At 31.3% G+C, this 17191-nt stretch overlaps 1 protein-coding gene across 1 annotated transcript in view; it reads left to right on the top strand.

Moving 5' to 3' along the window:
• LOC133337906 (neuronal calcium sensor 2) overlaps window positions 1-15892 on the top strand; it is a 79826-nt gene extending 63934 nt beyond the window's left edge. The window contains exon 4 of the mRNA XM_061546108.1: window positions 15689-15892. Within this exon, the coding sequence (XP_061402092.1) occupies window positions 15689-15865 (177 nt within the window). The 3' untranslated portion in view covers window positions 15866-15892. The remainder of the gene's footprint in view (window positions 1-15688) is intronic.
• The last annotated feature ends 1299 nt before the right edge of the window (window positions 15893-17191 follow it).

The raw sequence follows: 17191 nt of genomic DNA, 5'->3' as shown, positions 1-17191 counted from the left end.
TGAAAATCGCGAAAATTTTGCAAAAAAAATTATAAAGCATATTTGCATTTCCACGAATTTATTATCGAGCTATTTTGTTTCCACCACGTCACAGATGTTATTTTGGGACATTTTGGGCAAAAATTGGCCGCGTATCATTCCTTTAATTCTACATTTGTCGATTATTGAAAAATTTTCCAAATATTTTATTATTTATTTTTTTCAATTGGATTGATATTGTATTAAAACTATTTTATGGTAGAATACAAAAAATAACTAAGAAGTATATCGTTGAATGTACACGCTATCATTGTATGTACACGTTATCCGTAAATTGCATTTTGGAACAAACGCAAGGATGCAAATCAGAAGACATTTGGAATAGATTTCTGATTCTATGATCCGTGACCTAGATTATTTTTCTTGAAAAGAATAATAATAGTTATATAGGGTCACGTTGTTCCTTAAAGTACCTAAAATGTTGCTATGCCACAGGAAATTTCAAATCAGGTGTTATATGGTGGTTATATGCCTTATCGTTGGTCAATGTTTTTGAACTTTTAAACACAACACCTCCAATATATCCGATACCATAAATGTTTATCATAGACAAAACTAATTTACAATGTTATTTTCTTTCCAAAATTCTATCACTAAGAACAACTATTAAAGAACAGCAAAATTAAAAAAAAATCGGTCAAAAACATTTATTATAACAATTGAAGATCAGACTACAAAATACAAATACCTTAATATGTCTACTACCGATGTATATAGCATTATGAGGTTGTAGGTTGTCCGTGCTCTGAAAAAATAATACTAAAAATTACAGGGACTCAGGTTTTCAACATACCGATAATTAAACAGGAAATATTTGTGGCGTATTTTTAAAACTTTAAGCTATAGTGCATAATTTCTGGGAATACGTTTTTCATTCGAATTCGACTCAGGAATCCGTTATGTCAAACTGTAGAGGAAAATTCAGCCAAAGTCTTTATAATAACGAAAATGGGGCGGACCCTTTATGTAGGAGCATTATCAAAACTTTAACCTAAATAGAAAAATTTCCGTAAAAATGTTACATATTACAGCTACTACGATGGGAATGGATATATTTAATGGTACCGTTGTATGAAAGCTACCTCAAAAAGTGGACCAATATTGATCATTTTTAGTAGGATTCATTCTACCAAATAAAACAACCAAATGCCAAATTTTGGCTGATTAGATTTAAAAACTGGCGCAAATCCCCCACAGCATCGAAAAATGTAGAGTACTATTACATATGTAGTGAGATTTTCTGCTCAATAAGTATCCCTAATATTAAATTAGATGCAATTCTTTTAAATATGGGGGTGCCGTTATATGGGATGTACCCTAAAAAGTGAACAATAGGAGTAGTAATGTTTGTACAAATTACAAAGCACTATCTTAAATATTGGAGGGTAAAAAAAGCTTACTTAACATTGGGCTACCGCTATGAGCAGGTCTTATAAATATATTGGAAAAAATGTAGTTCTTTCCCAAAATCTAATTTATATGTGCATTTAAATTTGTTAAATTTTTATTATTTTCACGAATTCAAATATTAATAAATTATAAACATCAAATTGTAGATATTCAGTACTGTAATGACACATGTATGCTCTGACAAATACCAAGGTCCAAGATCTGTACACTCCACCTTATGGTGTAGAGTATAAATATTGCTGGGCAAGACAACGTTTGCCGGGCTGTTCGTTAGTCTCGCTAAAACTCGAAAACGGCTGAAAGGATTTTTCTTATCTTAGTCTTGAAATGTTAGTAGAGCTTCATGGAAGGTTTAAAATGTTAAAAAAATTTGAAAATCGCGAAAAATTTGAAAAAAATTTTATGAAGCATATTTGCATTTCCACGAATTTATTATCAAGCTATTTTGGTTGCACCACGTCACAGATGTTATTTTGAGACATTTTGGGCAAAAATTCCTTTAAGTCTACATTTGTCAATTATTGAACATTTTTCCAAATATATTATTATTTATGTTTTTCAATTGGATTGATATTGCATTGAAACTATTTTATATGAGAATACCTAAAAAATTTAAAAGTATATCGTTGAATTTACACGCGATCATTGTACTTAAATGTTGGGCAATTGCTAGGATAGAAAATCAGGAGACATTCTGGATGGAGTTCGTATCCATTCAAGAAATTTCCTTTCCATTAAGCTCAACAGGAAAGAGAACAATTAACAAAAAAATCTCCATCGAAAACATTTATTATAACAAAGAGTCTCATGATGTTACCTATTCAGGTTGAACATGTGACTATAAAATTGCAAATCGTAAAAATGGTGGTAAGAACTTAAACATAACGAAAAATTGAACGGGAAATATTTGTGGCTTGAACATGTGACTATAAAATTGTGTTGAACATGTGACTATAAAATTGCAAATCGTAAAAATGGTGGTAAGAACTTAAACATAACGAAAAATTGAACGGGAAATATTTGTGGCGTTTTTTAAACTTTAAGGTATAGTACATAATTTCTGGGATGATGTTATTTATTCACTGGAATCCGTCTTTATTTAAAATACCGAAAATGGGGACGGGGCCAGTATGTAGGAGCTATATCAAAACTTGGACCTAAATAGAGATTTTTGTGCAAAAATGTGTCTTACCCCCCAATATACCGGAATGACATATTACAGCTAATACAAAGATTTGACACCACTTGAGTAATGGTATGGGGGATACCATTTTATGGGTGTTACCCGGAAACTTGAACCAATATTGATAATTTTTTGTAATGATATTTTGTACTCAATGATGATCTAAAATATTAAATTTATGTTTAAGTTCTTACCCCTATTTTTACAATTTGCAATTTTATAGTCACATGTTCAACCTGAATAGGTCATGAGACTCTTTGTTATAATAAATGTTTTCGATGGAGATTTTGGTATCACCTCCACATATGGTATTTTGCCTTGGCTGTTTTTAAATATTAATGTTTTTTTGTTAATTGTTCTCTTTCCTTTTTAGCTTAATGATAGATTTTTGCAAAGAAAATATCTTGTATATTAATTTTATTTCTGTGATACAAATTTTTTGTGTCGGATATATGTGAGGTATTCTTTTTATAAGTTCAAAGATATTGACAAATGATTAGGCATATAACCACCATAATATGGTACCACTTGATTTGGTACTTTAAGGAACAACATGTTCCTATGGAAGTATTATAATTATTTTGAAGGAAATTTCTTGAATGGACACGAACTCCATTCAGAATGTCTTCTTATTTTCCATCCTAGCAATTGCCCAAATTTACGTGCATTCTATGGAAACGTGTACATACAATGATCGCGTGTAAATTCAATGATATACTTTTAATTTTTTTAGGTATTCTCACATAAAATAGTTTCAATACAATATCAATCCAATCGAAAAAAATAAATAATAAAATATTTGGAAAAATTTTCAAAATGTTTCAAAATTACATCTGTGGATGTTGCAACCAAAATAGCTCGATAATAAATTCGTGGAAATGCAAATATGCTTCATAAAATTTTTTGCAATTTTTTCGCGATTTTCAAATTTTTTGAACCTTTTAAACCTTCTCTGAAGCTCCACTAACATTTCAAGACTAAGATAAGAAAAATCCTTTCAGCCGTTTTCGAGTTTTAGCGAGACTAAGGAACAGCAATTCATTTTTATATATCACGAATTCCATTTAACGCACTGTTACAGCGTGCGAAATATAATCGTTTGTTTAGTTAAATTTTTCTTATTTTATTTTTTATGAATATGTTTATAAATTTCCGAGTTATTAAGAAAAATATAGCTTTACAAAATTTTCCCTTTAAATATCAGTTTCGATATGAAATTTCTACGAATTGGCTGGAGATAAAATTGCGGATTTTTTTTACAGCTATAATGGGTTATTCAAGATTATATTGACATTTAATTTTTTTAAGAAAAAAATTTCTAACATATACTTTTTTAACTTTGAACACCGTCACGCACATGTTACACTCGTAACGCACTGTTACACACACATGTATTAAAAAATTAAATTCAAAACAGAATGTTTTAAAAATGCTAATTCTTGTACCCCACACAACTATGTTGCCAGGGTATTATAGCTTTGTGTGGCCCCAAGACCTTTAGTAAATCATTATGCAGTTATGGACGAAATTTTTGCCTGTAAATCCTGTTCTAAATCAACTTATTGAGGAAGAATGTAACATGTGCGTGACGGATACAAAATTATTCGATGGAGATAGAAGACAAACTTTGTTTTATTTGAGTTTGTCATCTCAAGATCCACACATAACAGCATTATCAACAAAAAAATTTCTCATATTAGAGTCTGTATAGAAACATATGTTAATTTTGTCACGCACGCGTTACATATTTTCTTACACTATTTAACTGCACTTTCCACGGGATTCTGCTGTTATATATATATATATAGGTTTATATATGTAATTCTTAGTAAGATATTACTTTATTTGAATTTTATATTTATTATTGATATTGTTTTAGCTAACAGCGTTCACACTTACGACAAATGACACTATAAAACTAATAAATATATGCCCAAGTTATCCTCCACGCGAAAATGGGACAACAAAAAGGAAAACTACTGTTATTTTTCAAAATTCAACTAAAAATATATTTTCCGGATTGAAAAGAATATTTCCTATATAATTTCTTATCACTCTTAACGAATTGATTTTTCACCTATTATTATATTCTAGACTCAATTCAGTACGCTATGCCAAATCTATATATGTATATATAAAAGCAAGAAAAATGTATACTAACGCATCAATTGAGAACGGCTGGACCGATTTGACTCAAAATTTCTTTCAGTTGTCGGTAATTACAGTGGGAAGGTTTTTATGAAAGAAAATTTTGAGAAAAATCCGCGAAAATCTTGCAAAAATTATTTTAAAGGAACGGCTGGACCGATTTGACTTAAAGTTTCTGTTAGTAGTCTGTAATTGAAGTTGAAAGGGTTTAATGAAAGAAAATTTTGAGAAAAATCCGCGAAAATGTTGCAAATATATTTTGGAAGATATTAGAATTTCCACACGTTTTATATCGAACTTTTATGATTTCATCCCTTCATAGTTCTTTTTGGATACATTTTGGGCGAAAATTGGCAGCGTATAATATCTTAAAGTATTTGTCAATTATGGAAAATTTTCAAAATATGTTAATTTTCTACAATTAATTGGATTGTCATTGCCAAGAAAAAACTATTGTATATGAAAATTTATATGTTCATGTATGTTCTAATACCAATAATGCGATCATTAACATATTAGTATTCACGTCAGATATTTGAAGTTTTGTCTTATTTTCTTTAGCTGTTGGATATGAAATCCTATTTTCATATTTGTCAAAATTGTATTATTTTTATACCCTTCACCACACTGTAATATAGGGTATTATGTCGTTGTGCCTACGTTTGTAACAGGCGAAATGAAACGAGATAGACACATGGTTCCTTTTGAGAATATGCACAGAATCACTTTTTAAGTCGATTTATGCATGTCCGTCTGTCCATGTTAAATTGTAAACAAAGTACAGGTCGCATTTTTGATTCGAATTGGATGAAATTTGGCACAGCTCATTTATTTGACCCAAGGACGACCCCTATTGAAATTGGGCAAAATCGGTTCAGATTTAGATATAGCTCACATATATATTTTCGTCCGATTTTATGTAAATGGTGCGCCAAAGTCCCTATATAACTTTCGATTTACATGAAATTTGGCATAGCGTATTAAATAAAGCCTAGGGCGATGTGTGTAAAATTTCGTGAAAATCGGATCAGATTCAGCTCCCATATATATTTTCGTCCGATTTTAGGTAAATAGTGCACGAAATTTGGTATAGCGTGTTTAATTGAGTCTAGAATGTGCTGATAATGCCACACTTTTTGTATTGTATTGAAATTGTTAGTGGTAGCTGTGGCTATGTCCTATGCAAACTTAGGCTCTTGTTTAATCGAGTTATGCGTTATGTGTATGTGTTGAAGCTGCGCGACCATGTTTCTCCGTATGCTAAACAACTTCTGAGTAGTTTATTTGATCACTTTTTGTGCATTCGATGTATAATTTTTTTTTCTTTAAAGTGTGTAAAAGCCAAACCACACCCTCTGTGTGGCAGTTGTTCTCATTTAGTAGGTAAGAAATACACAAATTCATGTGCCTCGTTTGACACCTCTGTTAGAGAAATCTTTTATGTAGAAATTACTCGAGTATTCAATGGTTTACCACAGGGTCTCAAGACATTAGATGTTATAAGAAAGCTCTGCTTGAATATGCTAATTTGCAGGATTTTAATGTATTTTCTTTTGTATTACTTGCAGAACTGATTTACTTAATTATTTTTTATACACCCTACTGTGATTTAATGTTATAATCTATATATATAAAAATGGAGCAAGAAAAATGTATACTAACGCATCAATTGGGAACGGCTGGATCGATTTGACTCAAAATTACTTTCAGTTTTCGGTAATTACAGTGGGAAGGTTTTTATGAAAGAAAATTTTGAGAAAAATCCGCGAAAATCTTGCAAAAATTATTTTAAAGAAACGGCTGGACCGATTTGACTTAAAGTTTCTGTTAGTAATCTGTAATTGAAGTTGAAAGGGTTTAATGAAAGAAAATTTTGAATTTCCACACGTTTTATATCGAACTTTTATGATTTCATCCCTTCATAGTTCTTTTTGGACACATTTCGGGCGAAAATTGGCAGCGTATAATATCTTAAAGTAATTGTCAATTATGGAAAATTCTCAAAATATGTTAATTTTCTACAATTAATTGGATTGTCATTGCCAAGAAAAAACTATTGTATATGAAAATTTATATGTTCATGTATGTTCTAATACTAATAATGCGATCATTAATATTAATAGATTATTATTCACGTCAGATATTTGAAGTTTTGTCTTATTTTCTTTAGCTGTTGGATATGAAATCCTATTTTCATATTTGTCAAAATTGTATTATTTTTATACCCTTCACCACACTGTAATATAGGGTATTATGTCGTTGTGCCTACGTTTGTAACAGGCGAAAGGAAACGAGATAAACACATGGTTCCTTTTGAGAATATGCATAGAATCACTTTTTAAGTCGATTTATGCATGTCCGTCTGTCTGCCCATGTTAAATTGTAAACAAAGTACAGGTCACATTTTTGATTCGAATTGGATGAAATTTGGCACAGCTCATTTATTTGGCCCAAGGACGACCCCTATTGAAATTGGGAAAAATCGGTTCAGATTTAGATATAGGTCACATATATATTTTCGTCCGATTTTATGTAAATGGCGCACCAAAGTCCCTATATAACTTTCGATTTACATGAAATTTGGCATAGCGTATTAAATAAAGCCTAGGGCGATGTGTGTTAAATTTCGTGAAAATCGGATCAGATTCAGCTCCCATATATATTTTCGTCCGATTTTAGGTAAATAGTGCACGAAATTTGGTATAGCGTGTTTAATTGAGTCTAGAATGTGCTGATAATGCCACACTTTTTGTATTGTATTGAAATTGTTAGTGGTAGCTGTGGCTATGTCCTATGCAAACTTAGGCTCTTGTTTAATCGAGTTATGCGTTATGTGTATGTGTTGAAGCTGCGCGACCATGTTTCTCCGTATGCTAAACAACTTCTGAGTAGTTTATTTGATCACTTTTTGTGCATTCGATGTATAATTTTTTTTTCTTTAAAGTGTGTAAAAGCCAAACCACACCCTCTGTGTGGCAGTTGTTCTCATTTAGTAGGTAAGAAATACACAAATTCATGTGCCTCGTTTGACACCTCTGTTAGAGAAATCTTTTATGTAGAAATTACTCGAGTATTCAATGGTTTACCACAGGGTCTCAAGACATTAGATGTTATAAGAAAGCTCTGCTTGAATATGCTAATTTGCAGGATTTTAATGTATTTTCTTTTGTATTACTTGCAGAACTGATTTACTTAATTATTTTTTATACACCCTACTGTGATTTAATGTTATAATCTATATATATAAAAATGGAGCAAGAAAAATGTATACTAACGCATCAATTGGGAACGGCTGGATCGATTTGACTCAAAATTACTTTCAGTTTTCGGTAATTACAGTGGGAAGGTTTTTATGAAAGAAAATTTTGAGAAAAATCCGCGAAAATCTTGCAAAAATTATTTTAAAGAAACGGCTGGACCGATTTGACTTAAAGTTTCTGTTAGTAATCTGTAATTGAAGTTGAAAGGGTTTAATGAAAGAAAATTTTGAATTTCCACACGTTTTATATCGAACTTTTATGATTTCATCCCTTCATAGTTCTTTTTGGACACATTTCGGGCGAAAATTGGCAGCGTATAATATCTTAAAGTAATTGTCAATTATGGAAAATTCTCAAAATATGTTAATTTTCTACAATTAATTGGATTGTCATTGCCAAGAAAAAACTATTGTATATGAAAATTTATATGTTCATGTATGTTCTAATACTAATAATGCGATCATTAATATTAATAGATTATTATTCACGTCAGATATTTGAAGTTTTGTCTTATTTTCTTTAGCTGTTGGATATGAAATCCTATTTTCATATTTGTCAAAATTGTATTATTTTTATACCCTTCACCACACTGTAATATAGGGTATTATGTCGTTGTGCCTACGTTTGTAACAGGCGAAAGGAAACGAGATAAACACATGGTTCCTTTTGAGAATATGCATAGAATCACTTTTTAAGTCGATTTATGCATGTCCGTCTGTCTGCCCATGTTAAATTGTAAACAAAGTACAGGTCACATTTTTGATTCGAATTGGATGAAATTTGGCACAGCTCATTTATTTGGCCCAAGGACGACCCCTATTGAAATTGGGAAAAATCGGTTCAGATTTAGATATAGGTCACATATATATTTTCGTCCGATTTTATGTAAATGGCGCACCAAAGTCCCTATATAACTTTCGATTTACATGAAATTTGGCATAGCGTATTAAATAAAGCCTAGGGCGATGTGTGTTAAATTTCGTGAAAAACGGATCAGATTCAGATATAGCTCCCATATATATATATATATATATATATATATATTTGGTATAGCGTGTTTAATTGAGTCTAGAATGATGTGTGCTAAGATTCGTGAAAATCGGTCCAGTTTTAGATATAGCTCACATATAAATTTTCGTCCGATTTTATGTAAATGGTGCACCAAAGTCCCTATATATCCTTCGATTTGCACGAAATTTGGCATGGCGTACAGAATTGAACTTAGAATGATGAATGGTAAGTTTCGGGAAAAAAATTCGATATACCTACCATATATATTTTCGTCCGATTTTATGTAAATGGTACACCAAAGCTCTATATAGCTTTAGATTTGCACGAAATTTGTCTGTCTGCCCATGTTATATTGTAAACAAAGTACAGGTCGCATTTTTGTGACGTACAGAATATTATGTATCAATTTTACTATACACCGTTTTCCATAAATGTGTCCCATGGTACGCAGACGACACTAAATTTGCCCGAATGAACTTAAATTTAGCATAGGTTGTAGCAAGACATGAGTATGTTCCTTCGAGTGAACATTGACATGCAATTGTAAGGGTACATATGCACAGATTTAATGTAACTATCCTAAATAGGATATGAGCAAAATTTGACGTTGCTACATCGTTGCATTCGGGAGATACGGTACCTTATTTCTGATAAATAAAAGTCCAGTATCAACAAAAAAATGCATTTTTTAGATTTTTTTTTTCGTCTATAATCAGCTCATAAAATATGTAATCCAAAAATATACATTTACTTGCCGCGTATTAAATAAAAGCTCTAGAACATTTTGTTGCCTGTGGGCAACATTGGACCATAAAGGATTAAACAGCAACTTACTCAAATGTTAAATTTAAATCAAGTTGTTAAAAATGTGAGGATATAGCAAATCCGATTACAACATTTCACGATAAAATAGGCATTTACAATTAAAAGACGGTCTACTTCGTCAACATTGGCCAAACTCTTCTCACATAACTGTCAAAAACTATTTATAAAATATATAGCAAACATATACAAATCTATAACGGCAATCTGAAAACTAATTAACAATTTATTTAAAAATGAAATATACCTATAACTGAGTGAAAGCCACTAAATTTCTATGCCAAATCTAAAATTTTTCGAGTTATATACTGATTTCAATATAAAAATCAAAGGAACAGTTGGACATGAACAAAATGTCATTGTAATTAAGAATCCTTCAAGAAGGGACATATAAGATAATGACAAAACGTTGGAGCAATAACAAAACATGATCTTCTATTAAAAAACATTTGTTATGTGCTTGGGCCTGCATTGGGATACCAGTTAATACTTTTTATTGACATAAAATTAGTGGCAAATGTTTTTTACCAACCATATATTGATGCAATATTGATAAGGCAAAACGACCTTTGCCGGGTCAGCTAGTTTAAATTAATTATTTATTCATGCTTTTTTTAAGATAGTATGTTAAATTAAATCTATTGTTAGGTTTAAGATTTTGGAGTAGTAGATGTATAGTGATTTTTGGAACCGATCTTGGCCTTGTGGCTAGGTTCCCATTCATGAAAAAATAAATTGAAAATTGAGGTCGAACATTTTTTGACTTTTTTAGATACCTTGTCAATAATCGTATACATATATAGTTTCTTCCGCTAAAACCGAAAGGAATACAACACTTTTCACTTATTCAACAATAGACTTCTGGATGTATTCTCCAATTAGTTCTATTATTCAGTATTCATCGCCTCAAGGCGATGTCTTCCCTTTCACAAAACTAAACGCTATTTAAACTATTTAAGAACAAAGTCTATGCTGTATATATACAATTTAAGAATACCGGTACAAATTAGAAAGTAAACAAAAAAGCGCGGAATCCACATTCAAGGAAACTGGTATTTGTGATCAATTAATTAGTTCAAGGGATCGGTGGAATGCGAGTCAGAGACTCACAAAAAGTCAATGTGTATGAAAAAGAAGAGAGAATGCAATTAAGTTACCTATTCTTGGTTTTATTGGTGGTTATTTCTTTTCATATACTGTAGTTTTGATTCAGCTGCACTTTATATGCAAAAAATACATCTATTTAGTATATTTCCTCAGATACCGTCTCAAATTGTTCGTTTAAGTGCGCAATTCATACCTACACATTTAAGATAACAGATCCGAATATATGTACTTGTTTCCACTCTTTATTTAAAATTATTGCCTCGTTATTTTTTACACACCATCGCAGACCACACTATATCGTTCTTTCTATTTCTCTCTTATTAACACACTCGATGTCGTTAACAGCTATATTTCTGTTACAACTATTCCATGAACAAATTGTGATATATGAGGTTTCCTTGAATAAATTTCCTTATATCGTCATGGGGTTGTGCTTTTATACGTTGAATCTATAGGTTAGTATTAGTATACATTTAGGAAACGCGAGTTTAAAACTCACAATTTTGTATTTAAAATCCAAATCACCCTTCAGTCGTTTGTCGAAGTCTAAATCTTCTTTAGAATAACAAAGTTTTTCGAGAAAAAAAAAATTTTGTTATTTGAATTTTGCCTTGTAAGGGCAGTGATCATTTGAAAGTAATTTTAAGTGGTTATTTATACTCTTTCGAGTCGAGCTTGATGATCTAAGTTTTGCAATGAGAAGGAAAAAAAACTTTTCACTTTTAGGGCTTTTATTGTGTTTTCTACGGTTATTTTTAATTGTATAAACTCAGTTGTAAAATGGAAGAATATTTATTTGTTGTTTTGTTCGCTCTAATAAAGTCTTCTGCGCAACTTTTTATTCAAGTAATGTTTTGTTTTGAACCATTATTGTAGATAATAGATCCTAAATGTTCAAATTACTTGGTTCCATTTTATAAAAGTGGTAGGAAATCTGTAAATAATTCAATTGACAACTTAATATATTTCCTGGTGATATCCGATACTGAAATTTAAATGTCTGTGTCACAATTAATTTCCGGTTGGGTTTTTAAACATGCCTAATGCATTAGATAGCGTTTGATCTATATCAAAAAAACCATCTGATGATTTTTTACTTTATATATTGCCAATATTAGTTTTTATTTTAATTTTCTATTGATGTAAATGCGCTGTAAAAACTTAAATTTAAAAATTAAATTTTTTGTGTAATTGGGGGATGTTTTCCATGCTGAATTATAACACATCTGTAAAGTGCGTCGCAAATAGGACTTTTCAGTACAGGTACAATAATATTATTGTTCTTTTCCTTAAGTAGACTGCTCAACTAGTCTACTTGAAATTTGAGACAGAATAGTACTTCCATTTTTAACTATTTTGTTTAATAGATATAAATAGTTTTTAAATTTGCGCTGAAATGATCAAGATTACCATATTTAAGAACGTCCCAGGCTAAATGTTTCTGCCTATGGGCGCACAATCCGTCGCTGCCACCATCGTCGTTACCTGTGGGTTGCTACCTGCTTTTCTCTGCTCACATTTACTTGCGAAATGACCCGTTGCACCGCATACAAAACATTTTCATATTGTCTTTTGTTGTTGTTTTGTCTCTTCTCTGAGTTGCTATTGGTTGTTGTTTTAGCAGCAAACGCCTGCTCTGTTGTCAACTCAACAACCCTTTCCTCTCGCCTCTTCCCCTCCTCGAAAAGTTTCTGTTTCATGATGGGCAACGATGGAAGATCATCCCGTGTCTCATTGGCCACCACAAAGTTTTCATAGGCACTAGAAAGACTTGACAAAAGCATAATTACCAATAGCACCTCCTGAATCTGAATTCCCGTCTCCTTCTTTCTCATAAATTTCGGAAAATTCATTTATGTGCTGCACCATACCACCAGCTTCTGCCATTTTCAAATTCACCAACCTTTTATATAGTGACACCTTTTGTAATGGTCCTCGAGGCATGTATGTGTCCTCCAATTTCGTCCACGCTTCATGTGATGTAGTACAGCTCCTTATGTACCCCAACTGTGTTGGCTTCACACAAAGAAATATGGATGCTAACGCCTTTTCATCCTCTCGTAGCCACTGCTCTACATTTGTTGCGCCATCCTCCTTCTTGAGTTGACCGCTCACAATTTTCCACTGGCCACCATGGATCAAAATGCTGCGCATTTGAATAACCCAACTGTCATAGTTATTCTCATCCAATTTATCAATTTGGAAATTTGGTGGACTCATCTTGTTTCTTATTATTGTCTCTCAAATTATTCTTTACAATTTAATCTTTACACAGTTTCGGCATCTGGGCCCATAACCTGATGTAAACACTTTGTGTTACTCTGTTTAACATAGTTTATTGAATATAAGATTATTAATTATGATGCACAATGCGACTTCACTTCAGGAGTTCAACTTAGAGACTACGAATAAATATATAGATTTTTTACAACTTAAGAATATGTTCTAAGCTAACGTCATACATGTTGCATAAGAGTTGCCATTAACACATTTCAATATAAAAATTAATCAACACCCAGAGAACACGACTGAAGGTAGAATCTTGAAAATTTGCTTGGGGACCACTCTTAGTCCGAAAGTGTCAGATTAGGCTGGGTTTTTAGATACCAGTTCTATTTGTCGAACGGGTGGAGTTGAAATGAGGATAACTGAGGTGTAGGATTTTTCGAAATTCGAAATAAGTATCCGAAAAGTACCAATTTCGTAAATCTTTTAAAAACATTTTAACTTTTATAAAAATAATTTGGAATAAAATAGGATTAGTTTGAAAACTAAAAAAAAAAACAGTAAAAAAATATTAGTTACCGTAATTTTGAAACAAATGTAATTACATATCATATGGCCAAAGCGTTGCATTTTTTATGGCTCGCAATTGTACTTCAAAGTTGCCGGCAATTTTGTTCTTAATATACTCCACATTTTGTCAAACTGGTTTAGTGACAGCTCGAAATTAGTCTGATATAACAAATATACATACAAATAAGAAAACATCTCAGATCCAACAAAGGTGACAACTTCCCGCCGTTCCACTACGAGCCAGGAATCGATTTTTTTTTTTTGCAAAAAGTCAATTTCTGTTAGAGCCGATAAAACATTATATATTTCACATCAAATTGTCGGTCAAGGTATACAAATGACATGCGATCAAAATAAAACTTTTATATTTTTATATTTGTAAAATGTTATACATATAATATATATAATATTTACATGTGTCAAAATATTAACATGAAATGATGACAATAAACAGATGGAACTGATGTTTATAGTAAAAGTGAACATTTTCAATAATCTGAGCTTCCTATTGTCAGACGATATTTTAATTGTTATAGCGCCAATCGACATCTTGATAGGACCTCTGTCCAGAATTTGGCGATCTCATATAACTTACCGATAATATTGAAATAGTCGTTCAAAATTATTTTTTTTTAATATTTACCATTGACAAACGACCATCATTTAGTTTCATCGCAAAAATAACGTAGTCCCAATATTCAGTCGTGTGTGAAAGGTTCATATTGGCGAATGAAATCCTTTTGTCTATATTTGTTACATATAGTAAGGGTTTTTTGCTGCACTTGTTGAGTATTTGCTTTTTAATATAGTCTGTCAAATTGTTTCGTGACAAAATGTAAAATCACGTGAGTGGGTAGCTATATTCTCTTTCCTGTATCTGAACCTATTTCCGACAATTCGATCACACTTTTCCCCAACTGGCGGTTGTAATATATCAACTGAATATATCCAACTCGAAATATAATATATCCAACTCGAAATCAAGTTTGAAGATGGGGAAGATCAATCCACTCCTTCTGGTATCTGCCCCACAAAATGGTCAAATTTGAACAGAGCACCCGATTCAAACCAAACATTGCACAACCCAATATTTTAACCATACCTGTATATTGTTGATGATATAATAACAACAAGTATTTAACAACAAGTATTGTTGTACATTGTTGTTGTTGTATGTAATGCAAGTGTCAACGACACTTAATCAAAACATTTAAAAAAATTCAAATTATAAAAAAAATTATTTGTTTTAAAACCTAAATAGTTTGGAATCCTCAAAATAAAAATGAAAAACATGAATGAAAATCTTTCAAATGTATATTTCTATCGCTTCCACTCTTTATGGTACCTTCCCACAATGGACCAATAAAAATTTATTGATCCAATAATAATTGCGTAAAATGTCCAATTAGATGTGCATATCGTAATATTTCTTTCAAACTTAATTCAAGTTGGAAGATAGGGCTCACTGGTCAACCTCTTTTTGGAACCTCCCAAACAAAATGTTAAAAATTTTACAGAGAAATAATTTTATAATTTTATCTATGCCTGTCTAATTTGAAACATATTTTGAAAATTTCTTAATCTCATATGGAACGTAAGATATGCTGAGGGTAAATATCTGTCGGCAATACCGACTGACACTTCTTTACTTGTTACATCGGTCGGATACAAAGGACATTAATAATTTTGTCTGTAATTTGGGTTTTCATTATCCTAAATAAATAACCTGCTAGCGGACAATTTACAATGACAAGTAACCATAAGAAGTTATTGTATTTTTTCAAGAAAATTTGAATGCACACCATTTGGTGGAGGGTATAAAAAGTTGTTGTTGTTTAATTTTTTCTTTAATGTATTAGTTTTTTTATAATAGTTGTTTTTTAAATATATAATATATATCATTTATTTTTAGGCTATATACGACATGCTGGGCGCATGTTCTTCTAATCGACCAGCTGATTCTGCAGAAGAAAGAGCGAAAAATATATTTTCGAAAATGGACGAAAATAACGATGGTCAATTAACACAAGAAGAATTTCTGAAAGGTTGTCTTCAGGATGAAGAACTATCCAAAATGCTAGCACCATAAAATATTTTTATTAACATATATGAAATCATATGACTTTTATCATTTAATTTTAATTAAGATATGCACAATAAATCTAAAATACAAAAAAGTATGAAATTATTTGTATTTTTTAACACCCAAACTTTAGACCCCTGCAATTTAATAATAAATGCCGATTATGATTAAAATAATAAACAGCTCAAAGCATCATAATCAAGCACGTGAAATTTTTATTTCAGATTCAAAAACTTGTTATTGCATTCTTAAAACAGAAGTTAATTTTTTTAACAATTACTGCTTTGAGACTCTCTCTGCCCCGAATTATTAATTGAGCTAACTAAAAATGCAACACATAAGCACTGTTATCGATCCAATTTTAAAGTTTGTGTTATCAGTAATATGTAAAAAGTATTTTTTGGCCTGATGCGGGAATGAAATGTCAATATTAAGAAGCTTAGAATTAAAGAACACGATAACAATAATGTATGGTATTTTAAGTTATTTTAACCATTTCCATCCGAATAACAACAGTTTCCAGTTATTCGATTTCACTCAATCAGATTAATTGAATCTCAATTTCGATGTTTGAGACATATCGACTAATTGGAGAAAACCTGTGTAATATTTGGGACAGGATGCCGATGCAAACAGCTAAAAAATATGTAGATTCTATTAAAATTGGCAACAATTTGTACTGTACACATAACATTGAGAAAATCACCGTTAACCCTTTATGGCACAATGTTGCCCACAGCAACAAAATCAGACCAATCGCCAAAATTTGGGAGAAATTCTATTCCCGCGGAAAGCGTTTCTCTCGAGAGAAAAATCCTTCAATCGTGGAAAATATAGGAGTAACATTTTTGGTATATGGAATCTTAGTTTAGTTTAGTTTTATTTAATTAAAACATAAAATTTATTTATATAAAAATTTTTACTTTTTTGAAAAAAGTTAAACAAATTGCATTCATATCACACATGAGTCTTATTATTTAATTAGGGGAAATTCATCAATTAAGTTGTTCCAATTGCAGGTTTGTTTTTGCCAATATGTACTCTCCCGTATTCGTAACTTCTCCATCAGAATGTTATGGCGCTTCATTTCATCCAGTTCACTTTCTTTGAATTTTTCCATTACTTGATAATGCTTTTTTCTGAAGATCGCCCAATTTGTCTGCAAGCCTGCCAAACCCCTGTTTGGTTGGATGGTGCGCATGATAACTTTCGAAAGGGTGGCCGATTTAATCCAAACATTGCACATCGTAATATTTCCTTCAAACCTAAACGAATTTCGAATAAAGAGAATAACAAACCACTCCTTCTAGTTTCTCCCTGCAAATTGTCAAA

The sequence above is a fragment of the Musca vetustissima genome, unplaced genomic scaffold (genome assembly GCF_032173495.1).
Source record: "Musca vetustissima isolate MV318-11 ecotype Yass unplaced genomic scaffold, APGP_CSIRO_Mvet_v1 utg14586, whole genome shotgun sequence".
Taxonomy (NCBI): domain Eukaryota; kingdom Metazoa; phylum Arthropoda; class Insecta; order Diptera; family Muscidae; genus Musca; species Musca vetustissima.
Note: the sequence above shows the minus strand (reverse complement) of the source record. Positions and strands in the feature narration are given on the sequence as shown.